The 14534-nt window shown below is 43.4% G+C and overlaps 1 protein-coding gene across 2 annotated transcripts in view; it reads right to left on the bottom strand.

Annotated features, from left to right (window-relative positions):
• Nucleotides 1-14534, bottom strand: part of mtmr7b (myotubularin related protein 7b) — a 91702-nt gene that overhangs the window by 7173 nt on the left and 69995 nt on the right. For both annotated transcript variants that reach the window (XM_043690105.2, XM_043690112.2), the window contains exon 11: nucleotides 10203-10403. In XM_043690105.2, coding sequence (XP_043546040.2) covers nucleotides 10203-10403 — 201 coding nt within the window. The remainder of the gene's footprint in view (nucleotides 1-10202; nucleotides 10404-14534) is intronic.

Here is a 14534-nt window from a genome sequence, read left to right on the forward strand (position 1 = left end):
CTTAGAGAAGGTAGATAAAGAAAAATTCTTCCATTTGCAGATTATACAAGGATATGGGGACAAAGATTTAAGGTTTTAGGCAAAAGAACCCTTTACAAAATGATCTGGAATAAGGCTGAATGTATGGTTACAACGTTTGCTGATAGCACAAAGATGGGCATGAAAATGGGTGTCAAGAGGACATGAGGGGCTGAACTTTACCATAAATCGGCTGTCATCTTCGTTGCATGTTGTAGATGGTTTCTCTTTGTGATGGCCAGTGCATTCTCTCACGCCATTGTCCCAAACTTGCTCAATAGCCAGGTACCACACCCCTAGGCATCCGATGCTAGCCCAATTCTCCCACTCACCATAGATGGCAGTATTCTTTACTGCTGGGATATCTGAGCATCATCACCATATCCACATTGTCGGGTATATAAGTGTACTGGAAGAGCCTAGCCAAGGTAACGGCAAGTTCATGGAGCACAGGTATTCAGTATTACTACCAGAATATACCGGCCACTACAGCGGACAGCTGAAACTGACAACCGGAAGCGGCAGGGACAGGCACTATAAATGCCGGAGGAAACACCACAGAAGCGCTTCACAGGAGGCTCCCAACACTGAGGATGTCACCTCGACAGGGGACGAAATGTTTGCAACAAAAATTTCCAGCTCAGCAAACAGAACCACAACTACCAGAATGTTGTCAGGGCTCATAGCCTCTACGGTACCCAGTGCCTCCAACCGTTTCTTGATATCATGTAGTGTGAACTGAATTGGCTGAAGATTGATAACTGTGATGCTATGGACCTTTGGAGGAGGCCATGATGGATCATCCATTCGGCATGTCTGGCTTCTGACAGACTGTAGATTGGTCAGCAGTATGCCATGGTATTGCAGCGAGGCTGGAATGTGACAGATGCCAAGGTCCAAGGGCAATGGGGTGTGCATGGTCAGTACTGAGTGGGTGTGCCCAGAGATGCTGGTGCCTGGTATCCAAGATGAAGGTCTGGAGGATCAAGCAGTGAGTCGGAGTCACCAAGTGACTGCACCGATTTTCATGTCAAGAATTCTCGGCTTCTAGTTTCTATCCAGCAGGATGGAGAAACTGGGAAACTGCATGTTAATGAAGCAATATTATATAACAATGAAGATGATAATGAGTGACAATCCATGAAAATAGGCCTCTCAACGTGGTTGAAAAATGAGACTTTCTGATTCTGAAGGAAGACACAAACATTTGATTGGCATTACTTTTACCATAGGGGACAACTGAGAATGCAATCACCTAGTGGTATCATTGCAAAATTGTTAATCCAGAAACTCAGCTAATGTTCTGGGGACCCAGGTTCAAATCCCGCCATAGCAGATGTGGAATTTGAGCTCAATAAAAACAAAAATCTGGAATTAAGAGTCCGTGAAACCATTATCAATTGTCAGAAAAACCCATCTGGCTCACTAATGTCCTTCAGGGAAGGAAATCTGCCATCCTCACCTGGTCTGATATACATGTGACTTCAGATCCACAACAATGTGATTGACTCTCAACTGCCCATTGAAATGGAAGTTGTATCAATCACTTTGAAGTCTTAACAAAGAAATGGAATCAAGCAAGGCACCAGAAAAGTACTCTTCCTTTAATATCTGCAAAATACTCTTTATTAACATCCAGGGGTCAAGTACCAAAAGTAGGAGAGCTACCTCACAAACTCGTCAAGCAACAGCCTGAATCATACCTTCCAATGTCCCACACACCACCATCACCATCCCTAGATATGTCATATCACCACTGGCAGGAGAGACCCAACAGAGGTGCAGCACAGTGGTATACAGTCAGGAAGGAGTAACCCTGAGAGTCCTCAACATTGACTCCAGACTCCTTACAGTCTCACAGCTTCAGGTTAAACATAGGCAAGGAAACCTCTTGCTGATTACCATTTACCATCCTTGCCCAGCTGATGAATGAGTACTCCTCAATGTTGAACAACACTTAGAAGTAGTACGGAGTGTGGCAATGGTGCAAAATGTACGCTGGGTGGGGGATTTCACTGTCCACCACCAATACTGACTCGGCAGCAGCACGACTGATCGAGCTGGTCAGTCCCAATAGACGCTGCTATTAAACTGGGTCTGCAGCAGTTGGTAAGGGAACCAATAACAGGGAAAACATACTTGACCTCATCCTTACCAGTATTGATAGGAGTGACCACCATGCCGTTCTTGTGGAGACAAAGTCCCACCTTCACATTGAAAATACACTGCATCATGCTGTGTGGTACTATCACCATGCTGAATAGGACAGACTTCAAAACAGATTTAGCAACTCGCCACGGCATGCAATGAGGCACTGTGGACCATCAACAGCAGCAAAGTTGTACTCCAGCACAATCTGTACCCTCATGGCCCAGCATATCCCTCACTCAACAACTACTATCAAGTCAGGGTATCAACCCTGGTCCAATGGAGGATGCACGACGGGATGCCAAGAGCAGCACCAGGCTTACCTGAAAATGAGGTGTCAATCTGGTGAAGCCACCAAACAGGACTAGTTGCATGCCAATAAGCATAAGCAGCAAATGATAGACAGGGCTAAGCAATTCCACAATCAACGGCTCCAATCTAAGCTGTGTAGTCCTACCACATCAGTTGTGAATGGCAGTGGACAATTAAACACCACACTGGATGAGGAGGCTACACAAATATTCTTCATGATGGAAAGCCCAGAACATCAATGTAAAAGATAAGACTGAAGCATTCGCAGTAATCTTCAGCCAGAAGTGCCAAGTGGATGATCCATCTTGGTCTCCTCCAATGGTCCCCAGCATGACAGATATCAGTCTTCAGCCAATTCAAGTCTCTCCACGAGAAAGCTTTGGACCCTGACAACAGTCCAGCAATAGTTCTGAAGATTTCTGCTCCAGAACTTAGCCAGTCCCCTAGCCAAACTGTTCCACTACAATTACAGCACTTGCATCTACCTGACATTATGGAATATTGTTCAGAGTGTGACGCTGGAAAAGCACAGATCAGACAGCATCTGAGGAGCAGGAGAATCAATGTTTTGGGCATAAGCCCTTCATCAGGAATAGCAGATTCCTGATAAAGGGCTTATGCCTGAAATGTCGATTCTCCTGCTCCTCGGATGCTGCCTGACCTGCTGTGCTTCACAGCACCACACTCTCTATTCTGATCTCAAGCATCTTCAGTCTTCACTTTCTCCCAATATGGAATATATCCCAAATGTCCTATACAAAAAAAGCAGGACAAATACAACCCAGCTAATTACTACCCCATCAGTAAAATGATGGAAAGTGCTATCAAACAGCACCTGCTCAGCAATAACCTGCTCAGTGATGCCCAGTTTGGGTTCTCCAGGGCCACTCAGGGCTCTTGACTTCACTAGAGCCTTGGTTCAAACATGGATAAAAGAGCTGGATTCCAGAGGTGAGGTGAGAGTGACAACCCTTGACATCAAGACTACATTCGACCAAGTGTAGCATCAAAGAGCCTGAGCAAAACTGGAATCAATGGGTATCAAGGAACAAACTCTTTACTGGTTAGCATCTGACACAAACGCCTGGCACAAAGGAAAATGGTTGTGATTGTTGGACATCAGTCATTTCAACTCCAGGACATCTGTGTAGAGTTCTTCAGGTAATGTCGTTGACCCAAACAACCTCAGCTGCTTCATCAATGACCCTACTTTCCTCATAAGGTCAGAAGTGAGGATCTTCACTGATAATTGCACAATGTTCAGTACTATTTGCGACTTTTCCAATACTGAAGCAGAGAATGTTCAAATGCAATAAGATCCGGACAATATCCAGGCTTGGTTTGACAAGTAACATTTATGCCACACAAATGCCAGGCAATGGCCATCTCCAATAGGAGACAATCTAATCACCACCCATTGATATTCAATGGTCTTACCATCACTAAATCCCATCCTATCAACATCCTTGGGGTTACCAATAGACCAGAAGCTCAACTGGACTCTTCATTAAAAAAAAACATAGTGGCTACAACAGTTGGTCAGAGGCTACCTCATGACTCCCAAAAGCTGACCATCATCTACACGGCACAAATCAGGAGTGTGATGGAATACTCCTCACTTAATGAGTGCAGCCCAAGCAACAGCAAAGAAGCTTGAAGCCATCCAGGACAAAGCAACCACTTGATTGGCGCTACATTCACAAACATCAATTCCCACCACCACCAAAGCTCAGTAGCAGCAGTGTGTACTAACTACAAGATGCACTCCAGAAATTCACCAAAGATCCACAGACAGCACCCTCCAAACCCACAACCACCCCATCCTCTGGCAGCTCATTCCATACACGTACCACCCTCTGCATGAAAAAGTTGCCCTTAGGTCTCCTTTAAATCTTACTCCTCTCACCCTAAACCTATGCCCTCGAGTTCTGTACTCCCCCACCCCAGGGAAAAGACGTTGTCTATTTCTCCTCTCCATGCCCCTCATAATTTTGTAACCCTCTATAAGGTCACCCTTCAGCCTCCGATGCTCCAGGGAAAACAGCCCCAGCCTGTTCAACCTCTCCCTATAGCTGAAATCCTCCAACCCTGGCAACATCCTTGTAAATCTTTTCTGAACCCTTTCAAGTTTCACAACATCTTTCCAATAGGAAGGAGACCAGAATAGCACACAATATTCCAACAGTGGTTTAACCAATGTCCTGTTCAGCCGCAACATGACCTCCCAACCCCTGTACTCAATACTCTGACCAATAAAGGAAAGCATACCAAAAGCCTTCTTCACTATACTATTTACCGGCAACTCCACTTTCAAGGAGCTATGAGCCTGCACTCCAAGGTCTCTTTGTTCAGCAATACTCCCTAGGAACTTACCATTAAATGTATAAGTCCTGCTAAGATTTGCTTTCCCAAAATGCAGCACTTCGCATTTATCTGAATTAAACTCCATCTGCCACTTCTCAGCTCAATGGCCCATCTGATCAAGATCCCGTCGTAATCTGAGGTAACCTTCTTCCCTGTCCACTACACCTCCAATTTTGGTGTAATCTGCAAACTTACTAACTGTACCTCTTATGCTCACATCCAAATCATTTATGTAAATGACAAAAAGCAGAGAACCCAGCATCGATCCTTGTGGCACTCCACTGATCACAGGCCTCCAGTCTGAAAAACAACCCTCCACCACCACCCACTGTCTTCTTCTACCTTTGAGCCAGTTCTGTATCCAAATGGCTAGTTCTCCCTGTATTCCGTGAGATCTAACCTTGCTAACCAGTCTCCCATGGGGAACCTTGTCGAACGCCTTACTGAAGTCCATATGGATCATATCTACCGCTCTGCCCTCATCAACCTTCTTTGTTACTTCTTCAAAAAAACTCAATCAAATTTGTGAGACTTGATTTCCCACGCACAAAGCCATGTTGACTATCCCTAATCAGTCCTTGCCTTTCCAAATACATGTGCATCCTGTCTCTCAGGATTCCCTCCAACAACTTGCCCACCATCGACGTCAGGCTCACTGGTCTGTAGTTCCCTGGCTTGTCCTTACCACCTTTCTTAAATAATGGCACCACATTAGCCAACCTCCAGTTTTCCGGCACCTCACCTGTGACTATCGATGATACAAATATCTCAGCAAGAGGCCCAGCAATCACTTCCCTAGCTTCCCACAGAGTTCTGGGGTACACCTGACCAGGTCCTGGGGATTTATCCACTTTCATGCGTTTCAAGACCTCCAGCACTTCCTACTCTGTAATATGGACATTTTTCAAGATGTCACCATCTATTTCCCTACATCCTTCAGTTACGAATTCCAGGAAATGGCTTGTGATCATGTTGTATACGGCTTTGATTCGGCCACAGCTGGAATACTGTGCAAAGGATATTCACAAGGTTTTGCCTCCAATAGAGCACTTTAGCTATGAAGAGAGGCTGGATAAGGTCAGGTCATTTTCATTGGAGCAGAGAAGATTGGAAGGGAACCTGATAGAGATGTCTAAGATCCCTGGGACATGGATAGGGTGAATAAAAAGCAGATATTCCTTTTAGTCAAAGGGTCAATAACAAGGGGGCATAATTTTAAGGAACAAGGCAGAGGATTTGAGGAATAACATTTTCATACAGAGAGTAGTGGTCTGGACTGCACTGCCTGGGAGAGTAGGTTAGATTCCCTACAGTGTGGAAACAGGCCCTTCGGCCCAACCAGTCCACACCAACCCTCTGAAGAGTCACCCACCCAGACCCATTTCCTCTGACTGATGCACCTAACATTATGGGCAATTTAGCAAGGCCAATTCACCTGACTTGCACATATTTGTGGAAACCTGAAGAAACCCATGCAGACACAGGGAGAATGTGCAAACTCCACACAGACAGTTGCCCAAGGCTGGAATTGAACGTGGGACCCTGGTGCTGTGAGGCAGCAGTGCTAACCACTGAGCCACCATAGTTGAGGCAGGAAAACTCACAACCTTTAAAAAGTACTTGGGTGAACACTTGAAATGTCACAACATCCAAGGCTATGGACCGAGTGCTGCAAGGTGGGACTAGTATAGATTTTGCGTAACTTTGGAAGTACAGGCTTGATAGGCTGAAAGACTTTTTCTGCACTGTATAATTCAATGATTCTAAGTCTTTGAACTTTCTGCTGGGCAATTCCTTTACAGTTGGAACCCTCTGACAGTCTCCATTTAATCAATGTCCTGGGAAATTCCTTGAGAGTTTGCTACAATGGGGTTTCCCAGGGTCACTATGCACAACGCCAATCTATGCTGGAATAACGACTGCCTATCCAGTCTACCCCCATAAGTGGTAACTTGGAAAATGAACCTTTCCATATTAAAATTTATGGCCACTAGAGGGAGCTACGGATTATCTTTTTTTTACAAAACTCTTTGTACAATTGGAGTTGAGATTTTCCAAAATATCTGTTCAAAGCTTTACTAAAATTCAAACTCAAATTAACACAGGTGAGACAAGTGTGTCTGGAATCATAAATGTTATTCCACATTCAATAAACACACAAAATAGGATAAATTTAAATAACAGCTATCATTACGGACAAAGGGTAACTAAGGAGAGAATAGGGCCCCTCAAAGATCAGCAAGATGGCCTTTGTGTGGAGCCGCTAGAGATGGGAGAGATACTAAACAAGTATTTTGCATCAGTATTTACTGTGGAAAATGACATGGAAGATGTAGAATGTAGGGAAATAGATGGTGACATCTTGAAAAATGTCCATATTAAAGAGGAGGAAGTGCTGGATGTCTTGAAACACATAAAGGTGGATAAATCCTCAGGACCTGTACCCCAGACCTCTGTGGGAAGCTAGGGAAGTGATTGCTGGGCCTCCTGCTGAGATATTTGTATCATCGATAGTCACAGGTGAGGTGCCGGAAGACTGGAGGTTGACTAACATGGTGCCACTGTTTAAGAAGGGTGGTAAGGACAAGCCAGGGAACTATAGACCAGTGAACCTGACGTCACTGATAGGCAAGTTGTTGGAGGGAATTCTGAGGGACAGGATGTACGTGTATTTGGAAAGGCAAGGACTGATTAGGGATAGTCAACATGGCTTTGTGCGTGGGAAATCATGTCTCACAAACTTGATTGAGTTTTTTGAAGAAGTAACAAAGAAGATTGATGAGGGCAGAGCGGTAGACATGATCTATATGGACTTCAGTAAGGCATTCGACAAGATTCCCCATGGGAGACTGGTTAGCAAGGTTAGATCTCACGGAATACAGGGAGAACTAGCCATTTGGATACAGAACTGCCTCAAAGGTAGAAGACAGAGGGTGGTGGTGGAGGGTTGGTTTTCAGGCTGGAGGCCTGTGACCAGTGGAGTGCCACAAGGATCAGTGCTTGGTCCACTAGTTTTTGTCATTTACATAAATGATTTGGATGTGTGCATAAGAAGTATAGTTAGTAAGTTTGCAGATGACATCAAAATTGGAGGTGTAGTGGACAGTGAAGAAGATTACCTCAGATTACAACAGGAGGTTGATCAGATAGGCCAGTGGGCTGAGAAGTGGCAGATGGAGTTTAATTCAGATAAATGCAAGGTGCTGCATTTTGGGAAAGCAAATCTTAGCAGGACTTATACACTTAATGGTAAGGTCCTAGGGAGTGTTGCTGAACAAAGAGAGCTTGGAGTGCAGGTTCATAGCTCCTTGAAAGTAGAGTTGCAGGTAGATAGGATAGTGAAGAAAACATTTGGTATGCTTTCCTTTATCGGTCAGAGTACCAAGTACAGGATTTGGGATGTCATGTTGCAGCTGTGCAGGACATTGGTTAGGCCACTGTTGGAATATTGCGTGCAATTCTGGTCTCCGCCATATCGGAAAGATGTTGTGAAACCTGAAAGGGCTCAGAAACGATTTACAAGGATGTTGCAAGGGTTGGAGAATTTGAGCTACAGGGAGAGGCTGAACAGGCTGGGGCTGTTTTCCCTGGAGCGTCAGAAGCAGAGGGTTGACCTTATAGCGGTTGACAAAATTATGAGGGGCATGGATAGGGTAAATGTACAAAGTCTTTTCCCTGGGGTGGGGGAGTCCAGAACTAGAGGGCATAAATTTAGGGTGAGAGAGAAAAGATATAAAAGAGACCTTAGGGGCAACTTTTTCACACAGAGGGTGATACATGTATGGAATGAGCTGCCAGAGGAAGTGGTGGAGGCTAGTACAATTCAACATTTCAAAGGCATCTGGATGGGCATATGAATAGGAAGTTTTTGGAGGGATATGGGCTTGGTGCTGGCAGGTGGGACTAGATTGGGTTGGAATATCTGATCGGCATGGACAGGTCGGACCAAAGGATCTGTTTCCATGCTGTACATCTCTATGACTCTATGACTCAATGTGATTTCTGTCTGCTCACTGTTACAAAATGAAGACTCAGTGAGTTTTAGTCCAATTGAACAAGTTGTTGGACACCATAAAAAGGCAGTGTGATAAATTGCTGTTTTGTGTGCACTGGGGAAACTGCACCTAAAATGTGTCTTAAATTGCACTGATTAGGTTGGGCTTCAAATTTCCACTCAACAGATGTATTTGCATAATTACAAATTAAAATTGTCCATGAACCAACACAATCAAACAATAAATAACAGAACAATTGTTTCATTTTACTTTCCCATTAATAAACATTCCCTGATGCATTTAAGAGCTGAAATCTGGTGCAATTTTATTAATGAACTAATCAAGAAAAGTATGTATTTTTAATTAACTTTCATGTGAATTTTTAAAAAATCACCGGAAGTCAGTTAGAAAAGAAATTAAATAGTTTTAATAGTTTATTGTTACTCATTTGTCATTTTCTTAATAAATTCCTGTTAAATGAAAAATCTTATAAACTATGCCTACTTAAGTGCAGGCACCAAAAATGATGAACCCAATTTGAAGAACTTTCCTGAATCATTTAAATCAATGGAAGCACACATTTTTGACTTTCTGGGGGATGGGGTGCCGTTGGGTAGAGGCCTGATTTTGGGTGAAATGAATCTAAACCAATGTATTAGGTCAAGAAAAATACAAATTGGGCCCTTGCACAATTCATATTTAAACCAATGAATCTTTTGCACCGACTTGACCAATTCCGTTCCAAATTTTGCTATAGCTAATGGAAACAAGTAGAAGTTCACCCCCAGTCTCTCTCCTCACTATCCTATCATCTGAGAGTTGTTGTTCCCTTGGCTACCATCAGCTGCTCTACTCACTCTTGGTGACTGTGTTCTGATTTTTGCTACCTAGTCTCTTCAACAGCTATAAGAGATGATCAAAAAGATACTTAGCACCAAGATGCAAAGTTTAAAAGGAAAGGAAATTCACTCTGTGATCAACATTCCTCTCTCAACTTGTGGAACTTCCTACACACAAAATACACCATAAATTTGTCTACATGAGAATAGTGAGGAATGTAAAAAAAAAAGTTCTTCGGTTGTAAACTATTTCCATAAATTCTGAAAACAATAATAAGGAAATGTGTTCACGTTAAGTTTGTCCCAAGTTAGGCCTCTTCCACAAAGCCAACCCAATACCTATCTGAACACTCCCATTCTTTTAAAAAAACATCAGTCTCCCTGTCTTAGCTGGCCAAACAAAAAAAAATTGTACCTTTGTTATGGACAACTGAATTTATGGAGCTATTACATAAAAATCTCAAACTACTTATTATTAGTGAAAAAATTAAAATGGTGAATCATGAATGTTTAAAATTTGCTTTACCTTAGTTCTTTGCTCTCTTTATTGCTGTTACAAATAAAGTTGCCAAATTGGCAAGAGTAGATATGATGATGAATGTGCACCAGAAATCTTTCATTGAACTCAAAGGCGCATGGAAATTGTTCCATCAGCTGCCAGACACAGTCAAAAAACTGATCAATTACCGGTGAAACTTCCCTGGGATCACCATCCAAGTGACTGTATCTGTGAAACAAAGGATAGGTGTAAAGGTCAAGTTCTTCTTGGAAAACTAAACAAAATATAAAATCTCCCAAAGTATTAACTTTCCTGCTCCTTTAGGGTAATTTGGAACAAAACCTTCCAACTAAGGTTGGTGACAGTAATTCAGGAAGAAAAACAAAACAACTTTTTAGTCTTCCTATTTGCCAACAAACATTTTAAAAAGTTAAATTAGGTACATAGTGTGAATATGAGGATCGAGGTCATATAACCAACAAAACTGTCAATTACTTTTTTTTGAACTAATCAAATTCAATTTGCAACATCTTGATTCTCATCTAGCCACATATGACGTACTGGTTAACATATTCTAGACCAATATAGTACGTAGGATTAAATACTTGTGATATACTATTGAAACGGTCTATTCAGCCCAAACTGTGCACGCAGGTGTTCATATGCCACTTGAGCTTCTTGACATTGTCCCTCATTTAAACTTACAAACCCTCTATTCCTTTCTCCCTCAAATGCTTGTCGAGCTTTCTCTTAAATGCATCCAAATTATTTGCTACCACAGGGAGTAGTTGAAGTTAGTTCCACATTCTCATCATTCTCCGGTTAAGGGAGTGTCTTCTAAATTCTCGATCAGATTGTTTGGTAACTAACTTTATAGCTTCTTCTGCCTATGCTCTTGCTGACAAGAGAAATCATTCATTCTGCATACATTCTGTCAAACTTTCCAAATTTTAAAAACTTATTTTGTTACGTCTGCCTTTGTTTTTCAACAGGAAAAAGAAATCCATCATTTCCTGAAATGTACAACCACCAATCAACCAAACCGCCCCGTGGCCCAACATTTCAACTCCTCCTCCCACTCTGCCGAGGATACGGAGGTCCTGGGCCTCCTTCACGGCCGCTCCCTCACCACCAGACGCCTGGAGGAAGAACGCCTCATCTTCCGCATTGGAACACTTCAACCCCAGGGCATCAATATGGACTTCAACAGCTTCCTCATTTCCCCTTCCCCCACCTCATCCTAGTTTCAAACTTCCAACCCGCACAGTCCCCTTGACCTGTCCGGACTTGTCCGACCTGCCTAGCTCCTTTTCCACCTATCCACTCCACCCTCTCCTCCCTGACCTATCACCTTCATCTCCTCCCCCACTCACCTACTGTACTCTATGCTACTTTCTCCCCACCCCCACCCTCCTCTAGCTTATCTCTCCACGCTTCAGGCTCTCTGCCTTTATTCCTGAAGTGCTTTTGCCCGAAACGTCGATTTTGCTGCTCGTCGGATGCTGCCTGAATTGCTGTGCTCTTCCAGCACCACTGATCCAGAATCTGGTTTCCAGCATCTGCAGTCATTGTTTTTACCACAAAAATAGCTCCTAGTGTAACAACAAGACCTGAAACATACATTTTCAAAGCGGGAGACACTAGCCAACAACAGAGGGCAACGGTGCTATCAACTGAAGGCCAACATACATCACTATGATGACCAGTAGCTCCAGCAACTTGGTAACAGTAAAAACAACCCACAATGAGAGCTGATAACCACCCTATGTGCAGCATTTGTGCAGAACCTCCCTCAAACAGGTTGGTTTCTTTAGCCATCAGTAAAAATGCCCCATGAAACTATCCCATTACCAATGGATTTGTTGCACGTCCACCACTTCACATAGACGGGAGGACATTGACTGACACTTGCCTCTTCAAGAACCAAATTGGTGTGAACGACAACACCTAAGTGGTCGGGGACACAGTGATATGTCCTCACCTTGATTGAGGAGACCTGTATTGGAGGGCCAGGAATGAGTGGTCAATAGTTGAAATAAAATCAAAGGTAAAAGTATAGTCCCACCTAACTTATCTCATCATAGGCCACTTACCTGTCATCCCACAATATCCACTGACTTAAACACTGCTGAATGTGTACACATGCAGTTTTTGTTTGCATCCCCATCCCCTGGGTCTCTGGTCACCCACCTTCACTACCTACTGGATACCGCCTGGTCAGGCAGTGCAAAGAAGCAGAAATGCCACAAGGAAAAAATGCCCAATAACAACTTAATACAGTCGCTTCAGTTCACATGTAACCAGAAGTTGATATTGGCACTTGCAGGGTAGAATTGAGCCCAGATACTCAAGTGGTAAGCTGTCATGCCCTTGTGACCTCCAGCCAGAGCAAGGGAAAACAATATTGCAGGATCCAACTCCCTAGAAATTATGGAGCCTGCTACAGATAAGACAGATAAAGACTTGGAGGAGGAGTACTGAGAAAGGCTCACGGACATGCATAATTAAATGCTTGGTGAACTGGCCAGCCTGCTGTCATTGCCAAGAAGCATGGAGGAGATCAACACCAACATACAGCACCTTGGCCAGAGGTTGCGGTCCATGCTTCCTCATATGAATGATTTGGAGATGCCGGTGTTGGACTGGGGTGGACAAAGTTAAAAAATCACACAACAACAGGTTATAGTCCAACAGGTTTAATTGGAAGCACACTATCTGTCTTATCTGTAGCAGGTTCCATAACTTCTAGGGAGTTGGATCCTGCAATATTGTTTTCCCTTGCTCTGGCTGGAGGTCACAAGGGCATGACAGCTTACCACTTGAGTATCTGGGCTCAACGCTCCGAAAGCTAGTGTGCTTCCAATTAAACCTGTTGGAATATAACCTGGTGTTGTGTGATTTTTATCCTCATATGAAAGTGGGGACCAACCCCACTGGCATATCTGTAGATCCAACCATGATGCAGCACTTGATTACTGATGCCTCAGCTTTTAGTGCAGTACAAGCAAATGTTACTAATCATCTTAATGTTGCAGTGAAAGCTCGAAATGAGGTGGTGCAGTCTTAGACTGCCACTATCATGGCTGTGTATACCAGTACCAAAGTCTCAGAATTCAGAAATGTGCCCCTCAATAGAATATTAGGATTGCTGAGGATCCAGCCCTGAGAACTAGCAATGGCACCTCGGTGCAAAAACCTACTAAGCTGACTCTGAATGACAGCATTTACCTTCCCACTACCATCTCTCTCCACCAGCAGCTAAGTTGGTGCCTGTTGGCCAAGCCACTGCAACCCAAGCCAAGGTAGTTCAATCCAAAGCCAAGCATTGTGTGTTTACTGGCATTAGAGTTGGATGAAATGATGACATACCCAATAGGTACAGAATTAAAGAGCACAAATAATTGAAATACATGATCAGGCAACTACTCAGGACTATGCTAGTGCAGAATGTTTAGTTTGAGTACCCCAGTGCTTTGTTTTGCATAGCTATATAGTTCTCAATTAAAGCATGCTGCCCATGTGTCACTGTTGTGCACGGAAGTCATCAGTCACATAGCACTTGTCATCATAAAATCACCCCCTAGATACAATGTGGTAGAGAAAATGCTAATAGAACAGCAGACTACCTCAGAATAAAGGCATTATGAGTGGTGACAAAATACTGGGCATTCAGCTACCTGATATGTTGAGTGTGGTATCAAACCAATTGCACTTTCAGGGAATGATACATTTCTGATCTTAAATACAATGCTTACAAAGCTATATGCCTCCAGTCAATGCACCCTGTATCATGGTAATGCCCATCTTCCTGACGAAGCAAATGGATACTCTCTACATATTGTCTCGAACCAGGGAGAAGTTAATAACATGTTCCCCCTCTTGACATGAGCATCATCAGCCCACCTCTCTTACATTTCAGTGGGTAACAAACAGGGTAATGTTACACATCGACATTACTCCAGCCCGGAAGAATTCCAACGCAAAGAAATGCACAGCTACGGACAAGGTTCACAGCAGTTGGCAGCACTGTTGTCTGCAACAGGTAGATTTAAGTGAATACCTTGTTCATAAAATAGAAACAAACACTTTAAGAGGAGTTAAGACCCCGTACCTAAAGACCTGAAAGTATATGGTCACCTGCTGAGTGCCCTTCTCTCTTTCCCGGTCGTCCCTCTGTGAATAGCTTAACTTTCTCTGCTCAATCTCCTGTCATGCTGCAGACCAAGGGACATAATCGTACAAGCATTCATAACCTGGTTTTATGATAGGAGACAGAGGGTGGTAGTGAAAGGCTTTTTTTTGGACTGGATGCCTGTGACAAGCTGTGTTCCACAGAGATTGATAATGGGCCCACTTTTA

This window comes from Chiloscyllium plagiosum, unplaced genomic scaffold (assembly GCF_037043375.1).
Source record: "Chiloscyllium plagiosum isolate Xiang-an unplaced genomic scaffold, Cpla_swu_hap1 HiC_scaffold_1, whole genome shotgun sequence".
NCBI classification, from domain to species: Eukaryota; Metazoa; Chordata; class Chondrichthyes; order Orectolobiformes; family Hemiscylliidae; genus Chiloscyllium; species Chiloscyllium plagiosum.